The sequence below is a fragment of the Scleropages formosus genome, chromosome 8 (assembly GCF_900964775.1).
Source record: "Scleropages formosus chromosome 8, fSclFor1.1, whole genome shotgun sequence".
Classification (NCBI taxonomy): Eukaryota; Metazoa; Chordata; class Actinopteri; order Osteoglossiformes; family Osteoglossidae; genus Scleropages; species Scleropages formosus.
Genome location: NC_041813.1, coordinates 15298564 through 15313699, shown reverse-complemented (window position 1 = coordinate 15313699; position 15136 = coordinate 15298564). Strand labels below are relative to the sequence as shown.

The following is a 15136-nucleotide window of genomic DNA, read 5'->3' as shown; positions in this document are numbered from 1 at the left end:
GTTGGTTTAGGTTCGGTCTTTTTGGTAGCTCTGTTGTTGACCATCCACCACCCTGCAAATGCATCACTTTTGCAAACAAATTGCTGCAGAATTAAGTAAAAAAAATGACAGGATTGTTAACTTCTTTACTGGGCATAAATGAGGAATGGAGACAGTAGCACTGTACAGAACTCACATGCTGTAACTATTGCTGGCTGGCTCATTTTAATAACACAGCTGGCTGTGAATGACACTGCTTGCTGGAGACCACCAGAGGATACAAGTCCTTCACCAGAACAGCACAACAGTGGGAACTGTGACAACACGCAGGTGTGCAAAATCACTCTCATTCACACCTTCAATCCTTCTGTTGCATTCTTGATTTACGGTGCGCAGCATTGCTTTCTATGGCCAGCAAAGGGCGCCACTTCTTCTGCAGAGACGACGCAGTTGAGGCAAGTGCACTGGGAATCTCGTTGGCTTCTTTTGCGGGGTCAGATTTTCTGCTTGAAGTATTCTGTTTGAATTTTTTAATTTGTTTTTCTGTAGATCTTGTGATCCTGTCAGCCCATAATCTTTTCAAGGGAGAAAAACTGTAGCGCATTTTCAGTCTGATCCTCAAACGCTGGTTCTCGGAGCACAGGAATGGGCCGTATGTACCTCTCCGCAGGGAGGCGCTAGGCTGACATGGAATCGTCCTCCTTGTCTGGGGTCCCCTCGGACGACTGCCACGAAGACCGTGCTGGGGACTGCTGGAATGCTGGAGGATGTTCCAGCCCAGAGTGCATCAGGGGTACATAAAGGTCATCCATGTTCGGCATCACAAACACTTTCTGGAATTAGAAATGGTAGAGAAGATTGATGGTTCGTAGCTCAGGTCGTTGATTCAGATGTTCAGGTGTTCGCCAAGCTTGGCATTCAGACTGCAAATGTTTCGTCACCAGTCGAGGTGACACCATCAGTGCTTAATGCTTAATTTCAAGATAGGCAAAGAGCACAACACCTGAACATCTGAACTTTCTGGAATTGAAGGAGAACACAATTTACAAACGGCATCTTATGAGAAAAAGATGTCTGAACTTTACACACCAGCAGACATAGAGATTGTGATCATTACATTTACTTATTTAGGAGATGCTTTTCTCCAAAGCAACTTCCAGTAAACCCTATGTAGTGTTATCAGTCCACACACCTTATTCACCAAGGTGACTTACACTGCTAGATACACTACTTCCAATGGGTCATTTATCCATACATCAGTGAAACACTCTCTATGTGTCACTCACACACTATGGGGGAACCTGAACAGCTTGTCTTTGGACTGTGGGAGGAAACTGGAGGAAATCCATGCAGACACAGGGAGAATATGCAAACTCCACCTAGACTGAGCAGGGACTGAACCCACATCCTCTCATACTACCCAGGCACTGTAACACAGTAACTCTACTTGCTGTGTCACCGCGCCACCCATCTGATCAGGCCATAGAATGGTGCAGTCAGATCATATGAAGTTCTTTAATAATCAGTATTATAGGCAGTTTTATCCCAGAGCAAAGTAAAAACACTCAGCTTTCAAGGTAGGCAAAGAGCACAGGTGTAAAGTATTTCAACAGGTCATGATGGAAGTCCCTAGAGCTGTGACAAATTATATGTATGAGTGATGAGTTATGGTGGTGTGGTGACAGGAAGCTGAGCCTTGAACCCAGACCTGGAACTCGCGTTGCAGCTTCTTCTCTATCCACTCGGTGACATGGGTGAAGGTGACCTCCCTCTCACCCAGCATTGGCCTCACACGCAAGTCCAGTTGGGGTGGTGTGCAGAAACTGTACCTGCACGCACACGGACACACACACACACACGGTTACAGGCATGATATTGTTGTATTTGGTTTGTGAGGTTTTCATTCTAGTAAAATGGACCACATTGACATGAAACCTGAAATTTCTTTTAATTATTGACAAAATCCTATAAAAATCAAACAAGCCAGTAATTTTGTTCTTCAATATGTTCTAGGTCACAGTTCTTGCATAAGTCTATTATGTGATTTAATACATTTATTAAATCCAGGGAGTGGGGCTATTTACACCATTATGCCCAAAGAATAATGGTGGAATTGTGAAATAGGCTTGAAGGAGTTCCACTTTGAGCTCGTACCATATTCTGTCAGTTGATGGGGGCGGAATGTTGACCGTCAGCACTCCTGAGAGCTCCCGCACCTCCACAGTAAGCAGCAGAGGTGTGTTGGACACCTCCACAATTTTCTTCTTGATGTATTCGTTTTCTGTGGCCTTCTGGAAGTACTTGGACTTGGCGATTTTGTCAACGAATCTCAGAATCTTCCGGCTTGTGCTGCCGCTGCTGTGGCTGGGTGATGGAATGGAAAAAGTCTTCTGAAACAGGTCTTAACCAATTCACTTTGTCAGACTTACTTTCCCTTAACATAAACCGTACTTGGAACTAATTAAGAACATAATCTGATCATGTGCTGTCAGCTCACAGTTGCCCAACATTAAAAATAGCTGGATGTTCTCACAGAAGATTAACTTCTGCAGTTTTAGACTTTGCTTGTATGTTGTCATCCCTTTTTAGGTACCTCAGTGACATCAGAATGAGAAACTGTTTTTACCCATCAGCCCCAGGTGGAGTACCCTTGTCTCCTAGAGTTCCCTGGGGTTCAGAAGGCTGTATCTCTTCCTCTTCGGAGGACCCAACGCTGGAGGACTCCTCATCGCTGTCTGCCAGCATACAGAGCTTGGGCCTGGAGCTAACATATACAGTGTGCAGCACGTAGAGTCAGGTGTAGATTGTTCTCAGCATAGGAGGTTATGGAGTCGAGATGACATACTTATCCTTACGAAGGTTAATTTAGAGTATTTTCCATCATTCAGTAAAATACCAGTGGCATACAGTGCACAGGTTATGATGCAAACTAACAAGATAAAATGTCAGTTTTTTAAATCTGAGTGTCTAGTCTCTTTGGGTGTTAAAGAAAAATACTCTAATCTTATCTCAGCTCACTGAAAACAGCAGCCATTTCCTCCTGCTGTTCTCCCTACACAACTGGTGGGTGGACAAAAACTAAATCTGTTGTGTGATCAAGTGGAGACACCTCCCATTAGCTTTCATGTTGCCTAGCAACTTGCCCTCCTACTCCACCTTAATGACAACAATTCAGATTTGGTCCCTGGAGACACCAGGGGAGTGGTACTTGGGTTATGTGCACCCCCTTACCTCATATTTCTTGCTTTTGGGGTACAATCGGCCTCTGTGCTGCTCTCCTTACCCAGCTTGCAGAGGTTCATCTTGGTCTCCAGGGTCATCTGTAAGGAGCCTGTGTAGGCCACCTCAAACCTGAGCCACAGCCCTGTGTCGACAGAAGACAAAGCACTGGCATCACCAACAGGCACATATAAAAGGTGGGAAGAAGTGTAGATTACCCTGAGACAGCCATGGTAAATCTGTATGACTAACTAAATATTCTAACACTAGACTAAAACCTGCCCCCTTGGAAATAATCAGTCTGTCCATACAAATGTTGTTAGGTTTGCAAATATAATGACAATGTGCATCACAATCAAAAACTCAATATTATACTGAAAACATAACCATCATGATTTGGTGGAAGAATACATCTTTTGCACTGTCAGCATCTTAGTTAACAAACAAATGGATTATTAGAAATGACAGTCACTGATAACATGCAATTCTGTAGCAGTAGTCCCATTTTGTTGTGCACAAAACCCAAGGCCCCTGTGGACTCACCACGATGGTCCACATACGGCTTGGTGGTGCTCATCACCTGCGGCATGCTGGATCCCATGTCCAACTCTGTGAGTGTCAGCTCGTTCATGAAGTACGGCAACTGCACAATGAAAAACACCAGGAATTTGTACACTGGGGTGTGTGGCAATGAAAACACTCATGAAATTCTAATCAAAAGAGGCCAGTTCCTGCACCACACCACAGAACTCAGAGAAGCTCAGGTTCCCACTGCAAGAAAGTCTTTGATCACTATACATAATGCTATCAGCCCCTCATGTCTTTTTGTCGCACAGATCACTCCTTTCCAGACTCTGCTAGACTTTTTTTTTGATGCAAACATCTCATCTCCCTCCAACAGCCATCCCATCACTCACTTTAATCTTACTCAGCTTCTTCTGGATCTTGTGTGTCACCTGTTCTGACCAATACTTTTCACGAAGGAAGTCCCAGAAGATCCTGCCAATGAGGGCATTGATCCAGGCTGTCTGCACTTCAATGGTTCCCGTGACAGCATCACAGGGGAGCTTGTTCATGAAACGGAAATAGAGGTCGCGGAGAGCGTAATCAGTGTAGTCAAGGTAACCAACATAATCAAGACAGTCAAAGTGAACAACTTATATCAACATAATCAACACAACAGACATTGGGCAATGACACTCCTTTTAAGCTAAAGGATACAGTTGAAGTTGAGAACATAGCATTGTAGAGACATTTTCTATATGTGGTTGCCAAGAATTCACATTAGTTTGACAACACTTAACATACTGTGACAAACCTCTCCTTTAGGTGTCACTATTTTCTACTCAGCCTTGTGAAAGATGTATTTCTTCCTCCTACTTATTCTGAGAACAAGAAAATATATGTGGCATGGTTTCTGTAAGAAGCCTGTGGAAAGGTCATCACCTGCATCATGGCTGGGGGGCTGCCCCCAGCACCAAGGCTTGGTGGTTTGCTGGGTGTGAGAGATGGCTGAATCCCAATGTTCTTTGGCACCACAAAGCGTGCCATATATGCAGCATAGTCCAGTACAATTTTCTCCTTCTCACTTCCCACGTGGTCATGGAGATGCGGGAGAGAGGGGAGGTCCTCTATACTCTCTTTCCAGGAGCCTCCACTGCATGGTGACACCCCCGAAGGGCTTGAAACACGTAAAACTGCCCCGTCTAGGAGGAACAACACAACACATATCACAGCATGCAAAACACACATCCAGCTGAGTTTGTTACATTTTCAGCTGCTTCTGTTCTGTATATTAAAATCACAAAAGTAGAAAAATTTTGAGGGTAGAACTGTAATTTTGGGAAAAATTTAATAAAACTCCTGGAAAACTGACTTTAAAGTGAGCCATACCAGGGCTGCCTTGGTCGTCTAACTTGGAGGCTGAGAGAAGGTACTGGAACCACTCCTCTTTCTCTCGTCCTGTACGACCAAACAAGTACAGAGTGCTGGGCAGTCCCGACTGGTTGGTAGTTAGTGTATGTTGGTGAATTGGCTCTTCCTCCACTGGCGTATCACCGCCCTCCTCCCCCCTGGCTAACATGATGCAGATGGGATACTTTGGATTCCACATTCTCTTGTGCGCCAGAGCCGGGGGCCATAGGAACACCTATTTAAGAAATTACCTTTTTTCAGCAGGTTAGCAGTAGCTCAGCATTCAGCAAAATTTTGTATGAAAGAGATGTTAGTACAGCGAGTGGTACCTTGGTACTCGATTGCTTTGAAACTCGTCGAATTTGGTACTCGGCGCATTTTGACAAGAAAATTTTGTCCCGGTACTTGTCATTTGTTTGGTACTCGACGTGCAAGCTAGAACTTGTTGGTGTCGATTGCCTCGTGACTCGCTACTAATTCCAGCTGAAACAAAGGGTCACGTGTTAGTCACGCGGTAGCTCTTGCCCTGTGCACATCCCCTTGCGGTCTTATCTTAGCTTCTGTGGTCATTTTGCGTATTTTTGCGCTTTTTTTTCCTCATCATGAGTCCTAAGAAAATGAGCAGTGATAGCGCTGAGCAGAAAAGAAAATTAATTCATACCACCATTGAGCAAAAAAAAAAGAAATAATAGGCAAATATGAGAGCGGTATTCGCATTACTGATCTTGCTAGGGGATATGGTATGCCTAGAACAACGGTCTCCACCATCATTAAGAATAAAGAAGCGATAAAAAAGGCTGATGTTGCAAAAGGAGTTAAAGCAGTAACAAAGCAGCGTTCCCAAACACTTAAGGAAGTTGAAAAGCTGTTATTAATTTGGGTAAACGAGAAGTAGTTAGCGGGCGACAGTGTATCGGAAGCCATGATATGTGAAAAAGTGAAAGTGTTGCATGGCATGCCGATCTTTTGAAAAACAAACCGGGACCGAGCGATGAGAGTGTTGAAGTTTTTAAGGCTAGCCACGGCTGGTTTGATCATTTTAAAAAGAGGACCGGCATGTTTAATGGTTTGGGAACGCATTAAATTTATTTATATTTTTCCTTATGGGAAAAAATTTGTTTGGTACTCATCGTTTTTGGTATTCGTCGCGCCTCCCGGAACCAATTAATGACGAGTACCGAGGTACCACTGTACAAGGCAATGAAATGGTGAAAACAAGATTCATGGATTATCTAGTGACCTTGCAGCCAGCCAGCTGGAAACAGCGCTGGACCAGGAAGATGGCTTCTGGGGACTTCTCGCCAAAGGTGGCCCGGCGAGGGATATTGGTGCTAGGGTAAGCCAATCGTAAGCAAGAACCTTCCAGCGTGACAAGCACTGAGTGCGTGAGGGAGGGGTGGTAAGTTTCAGGGTCGTAGGCAGGCATCTCATTCATCCAACCCTGGAGAAAAGCAAATGGCTTCTGTAATTTTGGATAGGAAAATTGGGATCATTTCAAACCTGGTCAAATAAGTCAGCACCTCACAGTAAACAGGGCTAAAACTTGCATTATTGTATTCAAGAAGCACTATCTGTGTGAACACCAGTCTGATCTATAGGTTGAAGCAGAAAAAAGCTGTTGACGGTGGCTGAAATGTCTCGACCTTTCTGAGACTTGATAAGTCACATCTGTACAGGACAATTAGGAATTCCACGTGAATTCTTCTGAATGCAAGGTTTCTGGGTGACTGGTATAAGCTTATTGATGAGTTCTCCTGTTTTGGAGAGGTATGCAGTCAGTTGAGACCACAACTGTTTTCTGGGCAACAACAACACTCATCCAATGGTGTGGGGAAAGAAGAGTATGCCAGAAGGGAGGGATATCACTAACAATATCATGGATAATGGGTTGAGACAGAAGCTCACTAGAGATGGCCAAAGACTTGTCAGTGCTCGCCTGAGTTGTGCTCAAGACTCTAATCAACTCAAATAACCGGGTGGGGCAATTAATGCATCTCGTTAAACCCTAAATTCCTAGCTTTAACAATGCCTTTTTTGGATGATGACTCAGTGTAATGATGGCCTTCGTCCATCAGAGTTATTCAAGGATCAGCACACTAAATGCAGGAGGAGCCCCTGGAGCAAAATACAAGGCTTTAGTGTAGGTACTCACCTCCAAAATGTTTGGGTTCTTCTGGTTGCTGATTCTGAACTTAGATTGCAGGGTGGTGCTTGTGGGCTGCAGCATCCCAAGTTGATTTCTATTGGGGCATCTGGGGGCCAGCAGAAGAACTAGAAGCAGCCCCAGAACAAAGCCACAGGCAAGGCCCAGTGACAGCCCTGACAGGTAGGTGGGCAGGGGCAGGACAAAGAGGCTATAAGCCAGGGCACCCATGCAGAACAGCCACCCACCTGGGATGGTGGATCTGGAATGTGGTAGTGCTGGAACTGGGGATCCCTCTACTGGCTTTCCATCCTCACTCAGGGGCCTGTGGACCTCCACCACTTGAATGATGTCACCAAAGGTGTGGATCTCATACCTGCTGTCGCAGTCTCCTGAAGGGCCTCTCTTGGTTTTCCTTGTTAGAGTATCATAAGAGATGGGTGCTTCCTTGGCACTCTGAAGGTCCCTGCCTTGTGCCTCCAGACCCTCCACCTCATCATTACTCTGCCCTAAAGGGGCACCACCATCGTGGGTGTCACTATGGTCTAATGGCCCTGCCTTCTTCTGCTGCTGAGAGCTGATCTGGGCCTCATCCCCCATCATCTTGCTGACCATACTGAGTGGATCCTGCATGGCTTCGGACAGCAGGCGACGGGTGTCTTCTAGCTCTGTCTTGAAAAACCTGCCTCTAGCCTCAGGAGGTGGAGAGAGGGTGCTGGAAGAGGCAGGAGCTATCCTCCAGTCGCTGTCACCCCCTTTGGGTTGCATGACCTGCTTCCAGAGGTGCAGGTTGAGCCGGGAGTCAGACCTGGACTGGGAGACCTCTGGCTCCCTGCGGGAGATCTCAGTCGAGAATGATTTGACCAGGCTAAGGAGAGGTTTGTGTCTGGGGGCTGCTACCTCCCTGCCCTCAATCTCTGTAGAGGAGGATTTCACCAGACTGCTCAGAGGTTCAGTGGTAGGGCCAGGGCTGGGCCTCCCTCTGGAGAAGGATACGTAGGGCCCTTTGTCTTCCTCCGAGTCAAGGTTGAAAGCAAGGTGACTCTTGTCCATGGCGTCCTACTCCCCTAAGGTCTTGGTTACTTCAGGCTGGTAAGGGTTGCAAGGCTGCCTGCAGTCAGAGTGGCTCTGGTCACTCTGCTACTTCCTATCAACATGCTGCTGATGCAGACGACAGACACCTCGGGCTGAATGAGACAAAAGAGTTATTCCAAGGAGCTTGCCTTTCATTTCACCATAGGCCGGACCACATGCATTCATCTAGAAGTCTCTGTCCTGGGGCTAGGGGGTGGCCTGCTGCTCGCTCACTAACTAATTGTTTTTTCCTGTCTGCCACCCCTGCACCACTTTCAGGAGCTGGGAATCTCTCCCTGCTGTCAAGGAGAATCAGCATAGTCTCCAAACAAAAATAGAACCATGTTTTTTCTTTTCAAAAATATTGTAAAATGTAGGACAGCAGAGAGGCTTTGATGCAGTATATTTCATATCTGAAAAATACTTAGTGAAATCCAATTACAGCAGCCAGCATATTTAGATCTACACCCTTAATGGCCAAAAAAATTGCTCAGGCATTACAATATGCATCTAATAAATATCTTATTTTTCCATTTTTGGAATCTGGTATTTGCCTGTAATTTCCCAGAGATGGTTGGTTTTCCATTTCAGTATGGTGAATTCAATTAATTATTTTTGTGACCATTCTGGCTGTTATGATTTTGAACGGTTAAAGTCAAAGTGTGAGCACACCGGGGCAACCTGGTCAATAATTGGATAGGAAAAACTGCACAGAAGAGAGAAAGAAGCAACACAGAAGTGTTCTACATCTCTGGGAGTTTCTTGAGAAGAGATGGGAAGACACTGTGCACAATGGGACAACAATGGGAACATTGTATTCCAACTTTTGAGTAGTACTGCATCTCTCTTGATTTATCATCTTCTTTTGTGTCTCCATGTCCCCCTCTCTCCACTCTGCATGCTCTCTTTCTCCCTTATGACAGAAATATCCACAGAGCGTCATCGAGCCATTAGTAATTTTGCCTGTAGCTTCTGCTACAGACTGAATATGGTGCGCACGCATATGCGTGAGTGTGTGTGTGTGTGTGTGTGTGTGTGTGTGTGTGTGTGTGTGTGTTGCGGGAGGAGATATTGTCTCTGTCTCTGGACATCCCACCCACTCAGCACCTTTCTCAGCTGAATGCCCTGCATCTCCGTCATGAACCCTTAACACCCGAAAGCCTACAACAGTATCATGACAGCTGTTTAAGCTCATCCTGCAAAACAATTCTTTACATCGCCCTGCATGACCACAAGTCCTTTCTCTCTGGAAATTTCCTTCTGGAGAATTAAAACTGTGTTTCACAACCTGATATCAAACAGTGCACATGCTATGATTTACTGTCATTATATGCTTTCATTATGTGGTTTCGACTGGACACGAGCAGCTTATTACTTCCCTGGTACAACATTCTAAAACTGATTTCTACAAATTATTCAGATGCTGGAAAAATGTACCTCAGAAATAGGTAGAAAAGGTAGCACAGTGGATGCATTTACTCATCGAAGCAATGCTTGGCATCAAATCCATGTTTGGATTCAAACCAAAGTGAATTTATAATGACTAAAATTCTGAGTACTATGTAAACAAAAGCAGGAGATGTTGGATTAGGCTCATCAGTCCTCTGTGGGTTTGTCTGATGTTCTGTGTCTCCATGTTTAAATGCCTAATTTGCCCAGAAGACCCTGATGTGACTTCATAAGAAACTGCATGCTATTAGCTTTATATTTATTGACACTGCTTTAATTAAACAGTACAGCATATAGAACTGTTTCCTATAATTTATTTAAGATTCCAGAGTCATGAGGTGAAGAAAATGCATATAAATATGCCACTGTGTGTAGGATGTGGCAGAAAAGCAACATATAGAAATACCAGCGTGGACAGTCGGAATCTCGGGCCGAAAATGGAAAGTGGATCTACAGCAATGGTTACTCATACATAGCATTATTGCAATCAATTTCCGTTTCACTGACAATTTAGGGTCAGTGCCAGTTTAGGGTCATAAAAGTCAATTTAAATTACTACTTCACCTCTTTTAATAACACTGGATGCATACAGAATGTTTAGCAGCATTTTGTCTTTGTACTGGAAAGCTGTGGGTGAAAACTAGAGGACATCTGTAATGCTGGTAATGACTACAAAGACTATCAACAAACAGTATTCAGAGATGAAAATGAAAAACCTATGAGCCCTCGTCAGATGCCCAACTCATAGTGTAAGGCATGTAGACGTTCGTTCTTAAAAATATATACTCTTTTACAACTGAGAGCTAATATAAAGCATAAATCTAAACTCTATAAGCAATGGCTCCTTTTGTGTGAAAACTCATAAGGTTACCTGCCTGAAAAGAAATCATACAAAAACATGAGGGCAGAGTCTCTCTTAGCTGGGATGCCACAAATATCATGAGCAATGCCAACCAGCAGAAGTCCGCGCCAATTGTGGAAACCATTTGTCATTCTGGATGTCCCTCATGTGTTACCATTAAATGGAATGTGGTTCTCTTTCAAAATTATTTGAACCATCAGTCAATGACACTCAGCAATCAGTCTAGAAGCTCTTATATGATATCAAGTCCAAGCCATATCTTTTGTGTTTTGAAGGTTCCCTGGTCATTTTTAGTAGTTCATCTTTGGTTCTTATTCCCTGCCAATAAAATTTCTGTGATGTTTGGCATTCTTTGCTCTTTCCTAGTTTCTCCTTGCCCAGTGCTTTAGTTTCTGTTTGTGGCCTAACTCCCTGATCAAGCCCTTGTTTTTGTGGTCCTTCAGGAACTTCTGATGCAACCATCTGCAGCAGAAGCCCTGGTGATGACCAGCTGCCCTGAGACTCAACAGAAGGGTAATGACTTCTGCTGTAGACAGATAACCAGACACCTAGAGTCTAGTAATGGTTTGGTGGACGATCGTGGGCATCATGACAAAGTTCTAGTACGAGCTCTGAATGATATTTCTTTCACTAACAGATGAAAATCCAATGACTGTGCTAAAGTCACACCATAGCTGATAGAGCATAGACAATTTTGAATAAGTTCTCAGTGCTCAGCATGCTCTTAGATGGGCAATCTATCAACTAGACAGGTCTTTAAGTTTTTGGTACAGCTTAAAATATTGTAATCTCTACCTTTTTGAAGTGTGCAAGGATGATCCTTAAAGGGGTGGTAGCTGGTTAGTGCTAATTCAGGGTGACAGGACTGCCCCCGGGTGCATCTGCAGTGATTCTCTCTGTTAGTGAACTATGGGATCAGTGCCAAAAACAGGAAGAGATGATGAGAAACACAAACAGCATCAAGGAGACACAACGTCTCTCTATTTTTCATCAGAGCAAAGCTTTTTCCTCCTTCTTGCTCAGCCGAGTTTTAGAAGAGCAGAAAAGTGCTCAAAGCACTGGAAACAAATTCACCAGGATTTCATGGGTCACCTCAGGACAGGGGTTCACTGCTCACGTCTTCACTCGGGTGTCTGCCATATCATTTGGCCCACTTCTACCTGGAAGTGCAACTTTAAGCTGTAAGCTAAAAATGAATCCCCATGTTTAGATCGCACCAATGCAGAGCTGCATTATTCCAAGGCTTTGCAGATCACAGTGTCCTGGTAAAGCTTCTAAGAAGGAGGCTTTATCTCTCCTTTCAGCACTGATTGGTGAACAGCTACTTCAGCAACACCAGCACCCTGCCCCACAGCTCCTTTTTATTTCATAACTGCTGCCCATTGCAAAGCGCACTGAGTCACTCGCATTAAATGCACTATGAGGTTCTAGCTACCCTCACCAGCTGCTGTTCTTCCATCGGTGAGTGGCAAAGGCACAGGATAAGATCACAATGTGCATCTCGAGACGACTTGTTGTCACAGGCAAGGACAGGGCTTCCTCCCCATGGCAGCTCAGCTGTGTGTGTGAGTTGACAGCCATGCATTAACCCTGGGAAAACGTGTGATTTTTGTTTATAGGGTATCCGACTAAGCAAATAACAGCAAATAGTAGTCTCATCTCATAGTCATCCAGGTGGTTTTATATTACGTTACATTTTGCATTTAAATTTATTCATTTAGCAGACACTTTTCTCCAAAGCAACATACATCTCATAGAAAATACAATTTGTGCATTACATTAGGAGAAAGAGAGACTTAGCTACAGACGTGTGATACAGTTAGTTTCTTTCCACCATAAGCACCAATGTTCATCACACGAGTAGCTGCATAAAACTCAGAATACTGACAATTTTTAATCACCTTCCTACTAATTTTTTTTTTTTGAGACACACAAACATTTATATACATTACCGGAGTAGCTGCGTAAAGGCTTATTTGGGCATGATCTTAAAGTTATGGTGCAAGAACATTTACATCTTACATGAACTTAAGAAATCATGGACAAAGTGAGTCTGGAAGATGTGAGTTTTCAGACCTTTTTCAAATGTGGACAGAGTTTCAGCGGTTCTCAGTGAGAGGAGGAGGTCGTTCCACCACAACAAAGCCAGAACAGAGAACCTCCATGCTTTACCTTTTAGGCATGGGACCTGCAAGCAGGCAGATGTGAAAGAGCATAGGGGTCTGGTTGGGTATAGCGGTTGATCAGCTTTAGAGGTTTGATGGCAGAAGCGGGAAGGCCAGACAGGAGAGAGCTGCAGTAGTCCAGACGGGATGTCACCATGGCCTGAACAAGTAGTTCATGATGTGCTGAGAGAAAGATAGACTTGAGTCGATCATCACTCCCATACTCTTAGCTGATGAGGTAGGCAAAATGTGTGAGTTGTCCAGTTTGATCGAGAGATCGTGACAGGGAGACAGGCCACCTGGGAAGTGAAGGATCTCTGTTTTGGAGCGGTTGAGTTGGAGGTGGTGATCAGACATCCATGCAGAGATGTTTGACAGGCAGGCAACAATGCGTGCGGAAATGTCTGATGCTGCAGGTGGAAAAGAGAGGAAGAGCAGGGTATCATCAGCGTAGCGGTGGTATTTGAATCCATGGGAGGTGATGACAGGGCTGAGGGAGGAGGTGTAGATTGAGAAGAGCAGAGGCCCTGTACCGAGTGCTGCGGGACACCAGTTGTGAGAGACTGAGGAGAAGAACGGGAGCTCCACCAGACCACATGATAGGATCTGTCAAATAGACAGGACTCGAACCATCTTAGTGCCGTTCCTTTAATCCCATGCTGATTAAGAGAGGAGAGTAGAATTTGGTGGTTGAAAGTGTTGAATGCTGCAGACAGGTCAGGGAGGATGAGGACGGAGGAGAGGAACATAGCTGAGGTACTCCTGAAATAGCAGTGGCACTAAAATGAGTTGCAAAGCACTTTGAGACACTAAAGACTTTGACACATCACAGCTGGTCATCATGCGGCCAGAGGTCTTAGACTGAGCTTACATTTCCAATGATAATACATCACAAAAGAGACTATATATGTCACATTAGACAGCCAACAAGCTGGATTCTCCTCTTTAAATTTTTCATTTTCAATGACACATGCTGGGTCAGCCATGCATTAAGAATAACTTCCAAGCATCATCACCATTAATATCCTCAGACTGTACAGGACTTTACGCCAAGGGTGTACTCTGCCCCAGTCTTGTGCCTTCGAGAAAGGCTGGGAATCACCACAACTCTGCTCTGGACAAGTGGTTATTGAAACTGGATGGAAGAATGATGTAGAGGAGCAGGAAAGATCTTGGATTTTGTGTTCTTCTTGCTGTCTGTTGGTTCTTACCTAGGTTGAACCAGGAAAAACAAAATTGTGCCATGTGACGGAACCACAAAAGTCAGATGAGGACAGATTAACTAACTCTCCTGGCTTTTGACGTACATCAGATAATCCTCACCGATGATTCTTGAAGCACGAACAAGCACCAGGATCTGACCTCTTCCTATGATCAAGAAACACATTTTTTGGGCAAGTTGCAGTAAAGTCCTCCTTACTGCATCTTCCACATCTAGCTGGGTTTTTAAAATGGTTGAGTAATAATAATAATAACTCCAGCTCAGGTGCCTTGGTGTCCTGCCACCATGAAAGAAAACACAGAAGACCCGCGCTACTCGAACATCTCTGACTGGAGATCGCAAAGTGAAACGCGTCTCGATCACCGTTTCCACCCAGCCTAAGGATCGTACCGGCCGATTCGTCACATTCTTTGCCCCGTGCAGCCGAGGCGCATTCCCAACAACGCATCTGCTCCGGTGACGCGTGCGAAGAATACGGCGAACACTAACCTGCGCGCGAGCCGGGTGCCGGTGGACGATCGGTCCTTGAAACACGCGACACAGCGCGCTTTGCTTGGTGTGCTGTGCACAAGTCAAGACAGCCACCGCGGTGGACATGACATGAGCTTACCGGCGTCGCCAGCGCCACCTGCAGTGCTTCCACCCGAGGGGGATCTGATCTCGTGCAGGTGTCGCCCCCGCGGGACTTACTGTAACGGAATGTGATGAAGGGACGTCAGACCGCAGCGCTTCTCATAATCGCGGATAGCTCACTTTATGATATAACCCGCGTCACTTAGAAGTGAAAAGCCCGCAGGACGAGTAATATAATGCTTGCTTAACTTCCGTTTTCGTGTGCTAGAAGGTTCAGAATAATCTGGAACCGAAGCTTAATACTTACTGTATCCAGTGGGTTGAGTGAGTTTCAGTCCTCATGTTACACTTACAGAGTAACAAAAATTACAGTAAAATGCTATTAGCAAAATTTTAAACCAACTAAAACTCTCCAAAAGGCACGAATGGCAGAGACAGGACTGGAAATTAGTATTCGGGCTATTGATTAGTTCCGGGGATTACAAAAATGGGGGAGCGGTGGCGCAGCGGGTTTGGCCTGTGCCTGCTCCCGGGCG

The 15136-nt window shown here is 44.9% G+C and overlaps 1 protein-coding gene across 3 annotated transcripts; it reads right to left on the bottom strand.

Moving 5' to 3' along the window:
* Positions 1-70: 70 nt before the first annotated feature.
* Positions 71-14579, bottom strand: LOC108935867 (testis-expressed protein 2-like). Of its 3 annotated transcripts, XM_018754806.2 has the most exons (14): positions 14517-14579; positions 12082-12230; positions 11436-11547; positions 7265-8442; positions 6353-6553; positions 5092-5347; positions 4645-4904; positions 4116-4265; positions 3742-3841; positions 3211-3343; positions 2606-2743; positions 2134-2343; positions 1688-1808; positions 71-812 (listed from the first exon to the last, which is right to left on the bottom strand). In XM_018754806.2, exons 4-14 carry the CDS (start codon positions 8306-8308, stop codon positions 657-659), a joined length of 2769 nt encoding a protein of 922 aa, XP_018610322.2. In that variant the 5' UTR covers positions 8309-8442; positions 11436-11547; positions 12082-12230; positions 14517-14579; the 3' UTR covers positions 71-656. The 3 variants fall into 3 exon arrangements, with proteins under 3 accessions (XP_018610322.2, XP_018610323.2, XP_018610324.2); XM_018754807.2 differs by lacking the exons at positions 11436-11547; positions 14517-14579 and having other exon boundaries at positions 12082-12367; XM_018754808.2 differs by lacking the exons at positions 71-812; positions 1688-1808; positions 12082-12230; positions 14517-14579 and having other exon boundaries at positions 2221-2343; positions 2628-2743; positions 11436-11731.
* Between the last annotated feature and the right edge of the window lie 557 nt (positions 14580-15136).

Coding starts and splice junctions, on each gene's coding strand:
- LOC108935867 (XM_018754806.2), bottom strand. CDS start 8,308: ATGGACAAGAGTCACCTTGCTTTCAACCTTGACTCGGAGGAAGACAAA. Junction 5,348..6,352: donor TCCAGCTGGCTGGCTGCAAG/GTCACTAGATAA, acceptor TTTCTTAAATAG/GTGTTCCTATGGCCCCCGGC. Junction 3,344..3,741: donor GCCGTATGTGGACCATCGTG/GTGAGTCCACAG, acceptor CTGTCGACACAG/GGCTGTGGCTCAGGTTTGAG.